The sequence below is a fragment of the Babylonia areolata genome, chromosome 14 (genome assembly GCF_041734735.1).
Source record: "Babylonia areolata isolate BAREFJ2019XMU chromosome 14, ASM4173473v1, whole genome shotgun sequence".
In the NCBI taxonomy this organism is placed as follows: Eukaryota; Metazoa; Mollusca; class Gastropoda; order Neogastropoda; family Buccinidae; genus Babylonia; species Babylonia areolata.
Window position 1 is genome coordinate 26,187,876 of NC_134889.1, and position 15,000 is coordinate 26,202,875.

General features: G+C 41.9%; 1 protein-coding gene across 1 annotated transcript in view; it reads right to left on the reverse strand.

Moving 5' to 3' along the window:
- LOC143289946 (antileukoproteinase-like) overlaps positions 1 to 15,000 on the reverse strand; it is a 23,544-nt gene that overhangs the window by 1,653 nt on the left and 6,891 nt on the right. The window contains exons 3-4 of the mRNA XM_076599207.1: positions 6,297 to 6,395; positions 3,889 to 3,954 (exon numbers count right to left, since the gene is read on the reverse strand). Coding sequence (XP_076455322.1) covers positions 3,889 to 3,954; positions 6,297 to 6,395 — 165 coding nt within the window. The remainder of the gene's footprint in view (positions 1 to 3,888; positions 3,955 to 6,296; positions 6,396 to 15,000) is intronic.

Genomic DNA, 15,000 nt, shown 5'->3' on the forward strand with positions numbered 1-15,000 from the left:
AGCAATTTTACACACTGTCAGACTAGATTTCATAATTATTAAACATGTCAAGCAAGAGCGATCACTCTCATTCCAATCAGACAGCAATGTGTTAAATATACACCTTTTTTTTTTCTTTTTTTTTCTTTTCTTTTTTTTTAAGAAACATAAAGCAACCGCTCCCGATCTCTCAGTCTCTCTACCTTCATCAACCGTTTTGACCGTTTTTTTCTATGCATTCACTTCCGATTTATCTGTCAATGAAGATGGATAGGCATTTGAAATGTATTATGACAATGTTTAGATTTGGGATTTCCGATCTCTCTCTTCATCGTTATCGTTATAGTAAATTGAATGATCACGATATTATTTGTCCCTTGTGCAGATGTGCTGAAGAAAATGAACTTCACTTCGTGTTTCGTTGCCCTGCCTTAAATGACCTTAGGCTACAGTTAATTCCACAAAAATATCATAGACATCCATCTCTGTTTCGACTTTCCTTGCTAATGTCATCAACAAATGAAACCATTGTAAAACAGTTCGCTATATACTTGTATAAGGCATTCAAACTCCGCAGTTTGATATGTGATTAATTGTGCTTTTTGTGTGTGCATGTGCATTGCTAGAATTGAAGTTAAATGTTTTCTGTTCCACATTGTTCTGGAATGTCATAATTTGTGTTCACTGATCCCCTTCACGAGGGGCCACGGCCTTTATTGAATAAAAATATTCGTTCGTTCGTTCGTTCTTCCTTCATCAACCTATCCCCCGTAACGTGGCCTTCCCCCGGCCGAACCGCATACATTCACATACATTCGCAAACAGTTTATTCATAAACACCGACACTCAGTGCATATAATTATGTACATATTGTTACCACCGACTGTCAGTCAATTGACCTTGTTGGTGCAAGCTGGGATACGATTTCTGTATGAATTTCCATCATCTTCCTCAATTTTTGACATGGATTTCAGGTTCTTTATCATTGCGTGTGGATGTCGTTGTGCGTGTTGGTATATAGATATCACTTTGATTTTTTTTTTAAACAAAAACAACAAAAAACAAAAAAACAAAACCAAAAAACCCCACTTTATTCAGTAAGTATCACTTTCTTCATTGGAGTGTGTCTCTCTGTCTGTCTGTCTGTCTGTCTGTGTCTCTATGTCTGTGTGTGTGTTTGTGTATTTGAGAGACAGAGAAACAGAGAGAGAGAGAGACAGAGAGAGAGACTGAGACAGAGACTGACAGAGAGAGAGAGACCGAGAGATCGAGAGACCAAGACAGACAGACAGACAGACAGAGACAGAGAAGGGTGAGACAGAGAGAGACAGAGAGACAGAGAGACAGCGGAGACAGAGACAGAGAAGAGAGAGAAGGGAGGGGGTGTGGGGGGGAGGCCCGAAGAGGTGAAACGGGAAAAAGTAGGCCGTAAGCGAAACCGCGACCGATGTCAAAATCTGGAGAGACTACTGACTGAGCTGTGCCGGGCGGGCACGATCAGTTTCAGTTTCAGTTTCAGTAGCTCAAGGAGGCGTCACTGCGTTCGGATAAATCCATATACGCTACACCACATCTGCCAAGCAGATGCCTGACCAGCAGCGTAACCCAACGCACTTAGTCAGGCCTTGAAAAAAAAAAAAAAAAAATCAAAGAATATGGAGGTGACGGAAACGGCGGGATCAGACAAATCAAACTTGCTCCCCCTCCTCTGAGAAATTGCCTGGCTGACAATACGCGCTTTTTCTTTCTGTTCCCCCTCCACCCCCCAGCTCCCTCCACCCTCCCCCATGCCCCCAGCACACATCAGTAACGACAACAATGTGTTGTGGTGTTGTTTGCTTTATTTATGTTATTTTATTTTATTTTTTTGTACGCTTATAGTTGACTTCATCAAGTTTTTGCGCCTTATACATATTGTTATTAGTAGTAGTAGTTCCTTTTCTATGTATTTATCTATTATTATTATTATTATTCATTTATTTATTTTATTTTATTTTATTTTATTTTATTTTTCTCAAGGCCTGACTAAGCGCATTGGGTTACGCTGCTGGTCAGGCATCTGCTTCGCAGATGTGATGTAGTGTATATGGATTTGTCCGAACGCAGTGACGCCTCCTTGAGCTACTGAAAACTGAAAACTGAAACTAATCTAAGCCGTTGTCCGTCCGTCTTGGCCAGAACGTGATTGATAAACTAGGGGAAATAACCCTTGTCTGATATTGTTTCTGTTCCGTTCGTGGAAAACGGTTGTTGCTCCACTTTGGAGTCCTGGTACTGTCCGTGTGTGTGTGTGTGGAGGAGGGGAGGTCTGTGTGTGTGTGTGTGTGTGTGTGTGTGTGTGTGTGTGTGTGTGTCTGTCTGTCTGTCTGTGTCTGTGTCTGTGACAGTGTCTGTGATTTTCTTTCTCTTTCTTTCTTTCTGTTTTTTTTCTGTTTCCCCTTTTCATATGATCTAAGATCTTAAATGAATAAAATGTCTGAGTCTGAGTCTGTCTGACTCTCTCTGTGTCTGTCTCTCTCTCTGTATACAGATAGATCCGTGTCTTTCCATCTCTCTCCCCCTCCTGTCTCCGTTTCCATCTTTCTGACTGCCCCACCTGTCTCCCTTAGCATCTCTCTCCCTCCCCCCACCTGGCTCTTTCCCTCTCTCCCCCCCCCCCCACCTGGCTCTTTCCATCTCTCTCCTCCCCCCCCCCCCACCTGCCTCTTTCCATCTTCCCCCCCCCCCCCCCTGGTTCTTTCCATCTCTCTCCCTCCCCCCATCCTGGGTCTTTCCATCTCTCTCCCTCCCCCCACCTGCCTCTTTCCATCTCCCCCCCCCCCCCGGTTCTTTCCATCTCTCTCCCTCCCCTCATCCTGGGTCTTTCCATCTCTCTCCCTCTCCCCCACCTGCCTCTTTCCATCTTTCTCCCTCTCCCCCACCTGCCTCTTTCCATCTTTCTCCCTCTCCCCCACCTGCCTCTTTCCATCTCTCTCCCTCTCCCCCACCTGCCTCTTTCCATCTCTCTCTCCCACACCTGTCTCCCTTAGCATCTCTCTCCCTCCCCCACCTGCCTCTTTCAATCTCTCTCCCTCCCCCCACCTGCCTCTTTCCATCTCTCTCCCCTACCTGTCTCTTTCCATCTCTCTCTCCCCCACCTGTCTCTTCTTTCCATCTCTATCCATCCCCCACCTGTATCTTTCCATCTCTCTCCCTACCCCACCTGTCTCTTTCCATCTCTCTCCCTACCCCACCTGTCTCTCTTTCCATCTTTCTCCATCCCCCACCTACCTCTTTCCATCTCTCTCCCTACCCACCTGTCTCTCTTTCCATCTCTTTCCATCTTTCTCCATCCCCCACCTATCTCTTTTTCCATATCTCTCCCTACCCCACCTGTCTCTCTTTCCATCTCTCCCTCCATCTCTCTCCCTCTGTCTCTCTCTCTCTCACCTCTCTTCCTCCTCCTTTCCGTCGTTCTTTCTTTGTTCTGAGAGCTGGGTGTAATTGATTAGCATCCACTTCCTTTAATAAGCCTTATGTACACGAAAGTGTGTTTTCACAAGTGACTGAGAACGTTGATGTTTTTGACTTTTTGCTTTCATTATCAGTTGTTTCGCTTGTCAGTTTAACGACTTCTCTTTTACGAAGTCCTTTAAGTAATTTCCTGTAATTGTATTTAGAATTTTTCTTTTTCTTTTTTTTTCAAATTTCACCCACATTTCACCCTCATTTGCCCAGTTTCCCCCAACCCTCCATTCATTCACATCTCCCACCCCTTCTAACCGATAATACTCTCAAATGTATTCATAAATACTTTCATAAAATGTCTTCAATCACCGATATGTGTGACGCGGGACATTAAACAAAATTCTTTCCTTTCTTCCCTTAATAATCGAAGTCGTTATTGTTATCGACGTATCTTTTTCTCACCTGCGTGCGCCAGTTGAACGGGGTCTTTGCACACCTTGCCACAGCCTTCGGAGCAGCACTTCTTATCTGCATGAACACATGGAAAATTGCGGTACATCATATGCATGCACGCACACACGCGCACCTACGCGCACGCGCACACACAGCTTACACACATAGCCTACACACACACACACACACACACACGCACGCACGCACGCACGCACGCACACGCACACCGTCTGATAACACTTCTGGTGAATAGACGTTAAACTGAAGAAATCTCTCTCTCTCTCTCTCTCTCACACACACACACACACACACACACACACACACACACACACACACACACACACACACACACACACCGACAGAGACAGAGACAGAGAGAGAGTCGGATGGACGAGACAGATTAACAGAGACAGAGCGAGACAGAGACAGAGAGAGAGAGAGGGGGGGGGGAGTAGTAGGAGTAGAATCACCATTATAAATATTGTTTTTATCTATACCTATGTTACATACTAAGCACTTTGATTTGTCTTTGCACAATATTCAGTGCAATATAGATACCTTTGGTGGTTGTAGTAGTAGTAGTAGTTGTTGTTGTTGTTGTTGCAGCCTATTAGCATGCGCTGTTGTATGTTATTATGCATTACTGTGTATGTATTGTTTCATATAAGGCACTTAGACCCCATTCCATGAGAAATTTGGACCATGTAAGCACAGAATTATTATTATTATTATTATTATCATGTACAAGGCTACGAACTAAGCTCTTTGATTTGTCTCTGCGCAATATTCAGGGACATATAGGTTATCATTATCATCATCATCATCATCATAATTATTATTATATCATTATTATTAAACAATAAAGAGAAGTAACCATCTCCACACACACACACACACACACACACACACACACATACCTACAGAGAGAGAGACAGACAGAGAGAGAGAGACAGAGACAGAGACAGATAGAGACAGAGACAGAGATGAACAAACCCAGACACTTCTCGAAAAAGAACAAGCCCGGAACTTCCGTTTCTTTCGGAGAAAGTGTCTCCAGTGCACCTCTTTTTTCATCGTTGTGCGCTAGCTGAATTGGAAGCACGTGCAACAATGACTTGAAGATTTGTATACCTTCTAATAATGAGAGTCACTTTTTCTCTTCATTCTTATTGATTACTTTTCTCAATTAGCCCCAGTGCTCTTTCATTTCAATTTTTGACTCACTTGTTTAAACAAAGTGAGTCTATGTTTTAACCCGGTGTTCGGTTGTCTGTGTGTGTGTGTGTGTGTGTCCGTGTGTCTGTGTCGTGGTAAACTTTAACATTGACATTTTCTCTGCAAATACTTTGTCAGTTGACACCAAATTTGGCATAAAAATAGGGAAAATTCAGTTCTTTCCATTCATCTTGTTTAAAACAATATTGCTCCTCTGGTATGGGCACAAAAAATTTTTTTTTAAAGAAGCCTAATTATATGCAAACTGCATTTACTGTTATATTTATATTTTTTTGTATTCTCTAAACTTGGCACTTTGACCTCTTATTCTAACACAACAGCAAGAGGAGTCATTATTATCATTTTTTGTTCAAACAGGAACTTCTTTTGCTGAGCATGGAATTTTTATTCATTTTGCAAACGTTTTCGTGCAGATAGTAAAAAAAAAAAGGGAAATTACTCTGTAATTAATACTAGGGGACGTAATTTATCACAAGTGAGTCTTGAAGGCCTTGCCTCTCTTGCCTTTTTTAAAAATCAATCTGGACAACCGTATATCTGTTGTGTATTTTGTGTGTGTGTGTGTGTGTGTGTGTGTGTGTGTGTGTGTGTGTGTGTAGCATATTCAGAAACGCAAGATCTAGGCCAGCCTTGACTTAAAAATAATATAAAAAAAAGAAGTTAATTTGTGTTTGCACATTTCTTCTGTCATTGCTGCTGTGTTAGACATGTCAAATGACTGCTACAAGACTGTGTGACTTCAGAACTGACTGACTGGTAAATCGGGAGCAAAGACAGTATTGACTTGAAGTTGGGTACCTTTTTAATGGAGAGATTTGCTTCTCTTTATTGTCATTTAGTAGTAGTAGTCGTAGTTTCTCAAGGAGGCATCAGTGCGTTGGGACAAATCCATATACGCTACACCACATCTGCTAGGCAGATGCCTGACAGCAGCATAACCCAACGCGCTTGGTCAGGCCTTGAGTGCATGCTTGTTTATTTGTGTACCGATCAGAGTGGATTTCATTTTACATAACTTTGCCAGAGGACAACAGTCTCGTTGCCACAGGCTCTTTTTCAGGGCGCCAAGTGCATGCTGCACACGTAGTAGTAGTAGTAGTAGTAGTAGTAGTAGTAGTAGTAGTAGCGGTATCATTATCAGTATTATTATTATTATTATTATAGCCATTATCATTACTCACCTCCATCGCACTCCGAGTCGTAGAGGCAGTTGACGTTAGGATCAAACACACAGATGCCCGCCATGCCTGAGGGTTTGGGACAGGCACCTGGTTTGTTGGCTGTCGGCACACACACACACACACACACACACACACACACACACATACACGCACACACACACACACACACATACACGCACACGCGCGCGCGCGCGCACACAAACATACACACGCACGCACGCACACACACACATACACGCATACACCCACACACACACACATACACGCACGCACGCGCACGCACGCACGCACGCACACAAACATCCACACACAGAGACACACAGACACACACGCACACACACACACACACGCACGCACGCACGCGCACGCACGCACGCACACAAACATCCACACACACACACACACACACACACACAAAGTTGAAGGTTATAGGTCTCGTCACCTTTTCCGATCAAACGGTACAGCGAACTCATCATACCCACTGTGTCTGGGAGCTCAGCATAGGAAAGCGAGACCCAGTCCTCAACTTCCGCCGTTTTTAACCCCCCCCCCCTTCCCCCCCACCTTCCCCAAAACCGAAAGCAGGTAGGTATACCCATCACAGACCGTCTATTGGAGTTTAACGACCTATTGGCGTCTACACCCTTAAGGTCAAGTTTATTCGGTTGGAGTTGTTCAAGTGCGGGTATTTGTTTGTGTGGTTGGGGTTGTATGTGTTTGGTGGTGAGAGGGTTGTATGTGTGTGTGGCTGGGGTTGTATGTGTTTGATGGTAAGGGGGTTGTTTTTTTGTGGGTTTTTTTTTAATCTATTTATATGTTCGTGGTACCCACCACTATCAGTGGGTAAAGCTCCGCAATGTCTTTACTTGTTTTGGAGAATAAAAATGAATTGCAATTTTTTAAAAGCGAATATGTGAAATGCTTTTATTTGAGAACATATGTTTATTACTCTTGTTTAATCAAGTAATCCGCGTGTGTGGGGTGGGTGGGGGGTGGTGGGGGGGTGCGGGTGTGTGGTGATTATCTGGTTGCGGTTTTCCGCAATTTATCTTTATTCTTATCTTATCTGTCTATTATAATCAATGTGCAGTATAGTAGGCTATGCTTATAATTACATTCAAATAATGTTTCTTAATTCTTTCTGTTTTTACATTAAGAATACCAGTTATTACCTGCAGTGTGTGGATGTGTGTATGAAACGGTGTATGTGATATTTTTTTTTACATTTGTATCTTCGTAATATTCGTAAAAGCTGTTGTTGACTTTTACAGTTATGGTCCCCATGTTGTTTACTTGTCTGTGCTGTGATAATGCACCTGACCAAATTTCTCCAGTTGGAGATAATAAAGTTGTTCTTATCTTATCTTATCTTATCATGTTTAAACCAAAACGTCGTAGCCTCGAGCTGTGATCACTAGTTGACACTGATAGGACCCAATAGTGACACTGATGATGATATGAGTATTGATCACTAGTTGACACTGATAGGACCCAATAGTGACACTGATGATGATATGAGTATTGATCACTAGTTGACACTGATAGGACCCAATAGTGACACTGATGATGATATGAGTATTGATCACTAGTTGACACTGATAGGACCCAATAGTGACACTGATGATGATATGAGTATTGATCACTTGTTGACACTGATAGGACCCAATAGTGACACTGATGATGATATGAGTATTGATCACTAGTTGACACTGATAGGACCCAATAGTGACACTGATGATGATATGAGTATTGATCACTAGTTGACACTGATAGGACCCAATAGTGACACTGATGATGATATGAGTATTGATCACTAGTTGACACTGATAGGACCCAATAGTGACACTGATGATGATATGAGTATTGATCACTAGTTGACACTGATAGGACCCAATAGTGACACTGATGATGATATGAGTATTAATATAGCCCCTATCCTCGGTCGGAGACCAAGCTTTAATTTAGCGCTTTACAAACACGGAGTCATTTGCACAATAACAGGCTGCCTACCTGGGTCGAGCCAACTGACAGCTGCCATTTGGGCGCTCGTCATTCGTTTCCTGTGTCATTCAATCAGGTTTCAGTTACACACACATACACACTCTAACAGGTATGTAGCATTTTACGTGTATGGCCGTTTTGTTCCTCTACTCCGTTTTCAGGGGTGTGCATGCTGAGTATGTTTTTTGTTTCCATAACCTACCAAACGCTGACATAGATTACAGGATCTTTAACGTGCGTATTTGATCTTCTGCATGCGTATACGCACGAAGGGAGGTTCAGGCAATAACAGGTCTGCACACAGGTTGACCTGGGAGACAGGAGAAGAAAAAAAGTCTCCACCCTTTACCCACCAGGCGCCGTAACCGAGAATCGAACCCCGGACCCTCAGATTGAAAGTCCATCGCTTTAATCAACCACTCGGCCCACTGGACCAGAAATCCAACGGTTCTGACACGGCGCCCTCTGTCGGCACAGGCGTTTACATATGTAATCAAGACACCGATGAACTTCTTCCAAGTACACACGGCTAGAAGAACCACTACCGTTTCTCAGTCGTGTACAGAATCGTGACTTTCTCATTGAATGGCGGGCCTGTTCGGGATGAAACACTGAGTTATTAAATTGGCTCTCATTTCTTTCTTTTGCACGGAAGCATACTTATTCCACTTCGATCATTAAACAAACTCGTTATCATTATCGTTATCGTTCTCTCTCTGTCTCTCTTTTGGTTGTATTTCCTGGATTAGTTTATACGTTTTCTTTACGAGGGTAGGATGAACACAGACCAATAAGTGCCTATTCCTTTTCCCTCAATAAAAAAAGTTTCGATTTCTATTTCTCTCTCTGTCTCTTTCTCTCTGTCTGTCTCTGAGGAGGAAGGTGGCAGAATGGTTAAGACGCTCAGCTGCCAATACAGAGAGTCCGTGAGGGTGTGGGTTCGAATCCCGCTGTCGCCCTTTCTCCTAAGTTTGACTGGAAAATCAAACTGAGCATCTAGTCTTTCGGATGAGACGATAAACCGAGGTCCCGTGTGCAGCACGCACTTGGCGCACTGAAAAAGAACCCATGGCAACGAGAGTGTTGTCCTCTGGCGAAATTACGTAAAATGAAATCCACTTTCATAGGTACACAAATATGTAAGCATGCACTCAAGGCCTGACTAAGCGCGTTGGGTTATGCTGCTGGTCAGGCATCTGCTCAACAGATGTGGTGTAGCGTGTATGGATTTGTCCGAACGCAGTGACGCCTCCTTGAGAAAGTGAAACTGAAACTGTCTCTGTGTCTCTCTCTGTGTCTCTTTCTCTATCTCTCTCTCTCTCTCTCTAACTATTTGTTTACGCATTATTACCGTTACAGGCAACATAAAGATAGTGACCTTATTTGTCCTTTATGTAAAAGTGCGACGGAGAGTGAACTCCACTTTGTACTTTGTTGTCCTGTGTTAAGTGATCTCAGAAACCAGCTGATACCTTCAAAATTTCATAGGCAACCTTCCTTGTTCAGACTGTATTTGCTTATGTCATCCACTAAGGAACACGTTAATAAATAGCTAGCAATTTACTTATATAAAGCCTTAAAGATTAGAAATACAATTTACAGTTGAGTGTGTGCTAGTTTTCCGCTTTTTTGTTATTATGTGTGAATAAGACTAAATGCAGATAATGACTGTTTTTCTCATTTTCAGGTTACAACTGTGTTATGTTACATATCTGAATATATTACCTCTGTAATGTTTGTTTACACCACCCCTTCATGAGGGGCCATAGCCTATATTGAATAAAAAAAACCGTATCCGTATCCGTATCTCTCTATAACTATGTCTCTGTCTGTCTGTCTGTCTGTCTGTCTGTCTGTCTGTCTGTCTACACCCTCTCTCTCTCTCCTATCTCTGTCTCTTTCTCTCTCTCTCTCTCTCTCTGTCTCTGTCTCTCTCTCTCTCTCTCTCTCTCTCTCTCTCTCTCTCTCTCTCTCGTCATTCGCTATCTTTTAAATCTTGATCTTCCAACATGGTCCAGAATCAGGGACAGGCAGATATAATGACGTCCTGTCATGATGATGACATAAGAAAGCTTTATCAGCGTTTTATGCAGCGTCTGTCATCTCTCCCACACGCTCCTCCGCCCACTAGACTGTACAAGCATGTACATAATATCTGTATCTTTAATCATTTGTCTTCTACCTTATCTTTCGGTTTTCTTTTATATCACGTTTTAATGTAACTGCTTACTTCTTGTGTGTGTGTGTGTGTGTGTGTGTGTGTGTGTGTGTGTGTGTGTGTGTGTGTGTGTGTGTGTGTTGCGCAGAAGGTTGTCATGACCAGGTCAGGGTTAATGTTTGTTTTATATCAGTCATGATTGTATTTCCGGATGTCATTTGCGCGCGCGCACGAGCACATACTCACACATAAACACACACACACACACACACACACACACTGTCGTACACGCACGCACATACGCATGCTTTTTTCGTGTGTCTATTCAAAACAAATGCGACGCAACATATGTTGTTTGTGAACCCCTTCATATGGGCTGTGGCCAAATGAATAAAATATCCGTATCCGTATCTCTCTCTCTCTCTCTCTCTCTCTCTCTCTCTCTCTCTCTCTCTCTCTCGCCATCTCTCTCTCTCCCCCAGGATGTTGCATGCACCCCCCCCCACACACACACACACACACACACACACACACACACACACACACACACACACACTACTTCCTTTTTCGAGCTCTCTCTCTCTCTCTCTCTCTCTCTCTCTGAAATATGTGAATTATCAATTATATGTTTGTGTTATTTTCATACTAACCTCTAGATGTGTTAGCCTCTGTTGATATGGGTCAAAGGCCTAATCAATAAATATGTCAAGACTCAAGACTCTCTCTCTTTCTCTCTCACTTGTATCGTTTGATGATGTCTACATAATTTTATGTGGTGACTTGAATGGAAGAACATCAAACATTAATTTTTTTTTCTTCTTCCAGCAAATCAAAGTGTAACTGATCAGTTTACAGAACTTTCAAATGAAACTGTCGTAAGATGCTCTGAGGATATAACACGGAACTGTTACGGGGAAATTATCTTATGTATGTGTACTGCCACTAGTACTGCATTTGGTTTGTGGGCACTGTTAACTCTCTCCATACGAACGGCGAAAGAGACTACGTTAACAGCGTTTCACCCCAATTGCCGTCATCAAAATATTGCAAGTGGAAGGCTCTTATACTGAAGACGTGAATGTTGACATAGAATACCACAATTCTGACGACGGAAGCTAAAGGTTGGGTCATTGAGACACCCACTGGACATCCGAGGGGTCTGTGTAGAGGAGAAGAGAGGAATGGCCGTACTGAGTGAGTTAATGCTGTTTGTATTGGCGACCAGGAAGGAAGGTCGTTATACATTCATATCAAAATCAGGATATAGCGTGGTTGATTATTTCATTGTTTCTGAAGACTTTTTTTTTTTTTTTTTTTTTTTTGCCTTTGTTTGGGAATATGGTCAACAGGGGGTTGTAGATAGGGCTGAATCAGACCACTTACCATTGGAATTACATATCAAAATTACTGGAGAATACTACAGACTCACAGTTATAACTGAGAAAGTGTTTATAAAAAAAATGTTTTTATAAATATGACCGGGGTTGTGACAGTGGATACCAGTTTGTTAATATGAGTTCAGAAAAAATGCAGAGAAGTTTACATTTGCATTACGTCTATTGGAAGTTGATATAAATGAAGCACTGAAAATGTTTAATGATTTATCGAAAGAAAATGCTAAATACATGAAAAAAGAATGTGTTAATGGACCTAGAAAAGTTAATGAATGGTATGATGCTGAGTGCAGACGTATCACCGTCACATTCAACAACTTGAGCAGTTTCACCAGAGATGCCTACGAAAGATCCTCGGCATAAAGTGGCAAGACAGGGTCTCCAGGACACGTTGTCCGCATGACAGACAGCAGGATCCCGAAGATGCTCTTGTATGGCCAGCTGAAGGAAGGCCACCGCAAACTTGGAAGGCCCTGCAAGCGCTTCAACGACACCTTGAAGACAAACCTCAAAGCCTGTGACACAGACATCGCTTCCTGGGAAACTGAAGCCCTTGGCCGCTTTCGCTGGAGGATGCTGTGCTCTAGTGGCATAAAGACATTTGAAAACAAGAGAACGCTGGCCATTAGGGAGAAGCGTGAGCGAAGGAAGCGGGGCTCAACTTCTGGAGACGTTTTCCCTTGCAACACCTGTGGGAAGTGCTGCGCATCCAGAATCGGCCTCTTCTCCCATATGAGGACACACACCGACAGATAAGCCTGCCTGCCTACTCATCCGTCGGACTGACGGGAAACTCCAGTGCAGAAATACTAAGCGACATGTCAGAAGATTACTGAGGATATGTCGCAGAAGCATAGGCAAGGGTGATGCCTTAACTTATTGTCATACAAAAAATATATATATAAGCGTTTATTGAAGAAGAAGAAGGGTGATTTCCATAGGAATACTCTTTATAATCTCGTCAAATCCATTTCAGATCAAAAAGTCATTCTGGCAAAATATGCGAAAACGTTCCAAATCAAAATCCTAGCCTCATAATGATGTAAGTGTTGAGCAGTGGCTTCATCATTTTCAAAGCGTGCTATAAAAAGAAGAAGCAGTGCAAGAAGAATTATCACACAGAGTGCCAGATAATGATGATGGTTTTCTAGATAGTCCAATTTCAAGAGAAGAGGTAGGTTTCGCGATACGGAGATTGAAAATGGATGAATCTAGTGGTCCTGGCGGTACTATTGGAGATATGTTGAAATATTCTAGTGATCTAGTCGTTGACTTTGTTAAGTTGTCCAATATTCTTTTTGTTAAGGGTCAATGTCCGGATAATTGGTCAGAGTATCATCGTTCCTCTTTTAACTCTCTCCATACGAACGGCGAAAGAGACGACGTTAACAGCGTTTCTCCCCAATTACCACCATCAAAATATTACAAGCGGAAGGCTCTTACACTGAAGAGGTGAATGTTGACAAAGAATACCACAATTCTAACGACGGAAGCTAAAGGTTGGATCATTGAGACACCCACTGGACATCCGAGGGGTCTGTGTAGAGGAGAAGAGAGGACTGGCCGTACTGAGTGAGTTAAATAAGGGTAATAGGAATGATCCAAACAATCATAGAGGAATATCTTTGTGTGACATTAGCAGTAAACTTTATAGTTTTATAAAAATGCATCACAAGAATGGGTTGATCAGAATAATAGTACAGGGGAATGCCAGAGAGGTTAGTCTACTATTGACCATAATGTTTTCATTACCAGCACTTATTCAAGAACATTTTTTTCAAACAGAAAATTATATATATCTTTTATAGATTTTGAGAAATCATTTGATTCAGTTTCGAGAAAATTACTATGGCCAATTCTTTTGAAAAGTGGTATAAATGGGAAGCTATATAAATGCATAAGGAGCATGTATGATACAGTTAAAGCTAGAGTAAGATGTGGTGATAAACGTACAGAATACATCAACTGTGCAAGTGGTGTAAAACAGGGAGATGTTTGTAGTCCTATGTTAGTTTCACTATTTGGTAATGAACTGGCTCTCTAAATAATTCAAAATGGTCGGCACAGTGCCAAACTTGATAATAGTCTTGTCGAGCTTTTCATACTTTTGTTTACTGATTATTTTGTTGTTATCCGAAACAGTTGTTGGCCTCCAGTTTCAGTTAAACAGTTTAGCCCAATGGGCTTCAAATTTGAAGCTTAAAGTAAATTTGAGTAAAAGCAACATTGTGGTCTTTTTGGCTGCTGGAGAGAAATGATTTATAATGGTATTGAGATGGAAGTTGTGAATTCATATAGATACCTTGGTATATATTTTTCAACAAAACAGTTTTAAGTTTGCTTGTGAATATCTGGCCTGCAGGGCTAACAGATCCCTTCTGTGTATACTAAGTAAGTTGTATAAACTTAACAATACTTCTCTCTCTAAACGTATATATAAAATTGCTTCATACTCAGGTACAGCCAGTGGCTCTCTATGGAGCTGAATTGTGGGGTCTTGAATCTAGTTCATCAGTGGTCGAAAAAGTACATTTGTTTGCATTAAAAAGATACCTTAGCGTCAGCATAAAAACTCCAAATGACTTACTTGGAAGGTTTCCTATTTATATCAATGCTGTTGTTCGAAGTATAAGGTACTGGTTCAGATTAGTGCAAATGGATGAAAATAGATTGCCGTCAAAAGCTTATAAATCACTGTTGTTACTGGACGAAAAAGGAAAAACCAGCTGGGTAAGAAAAGTTCGAAACGTTGTATATATAATAGGTTCTAGTACGTTTGGGAATATCAGGGGGTAGGATGCATGCAAACTTTTATAAGGACATTCAGGCAAAGACTCAGTGATGTTAGATGGCAACATTGGGAAGAACTTATAAATAAAAGTGACAGGTTTAGCCTTTATGGACAATTTAAGACACCTCCTACCGTCGAACCTTATATCTTGTGGAGTATGAATAGAAATGTGAGGTATGCATTGACAAAATTTAGATTGGGGATGTCGGAAATTGCTGTACACGGTTCCCGATACAGTTACGAGAAAGATGAAACATGTCCATTGTGTAAAGAAGAGTTTGAGGATGAAATCCACTTTATATAACGTTGCCACTATCTCCAGGAATTAAGAACGAAATTTATACCACACATTTATCAGCG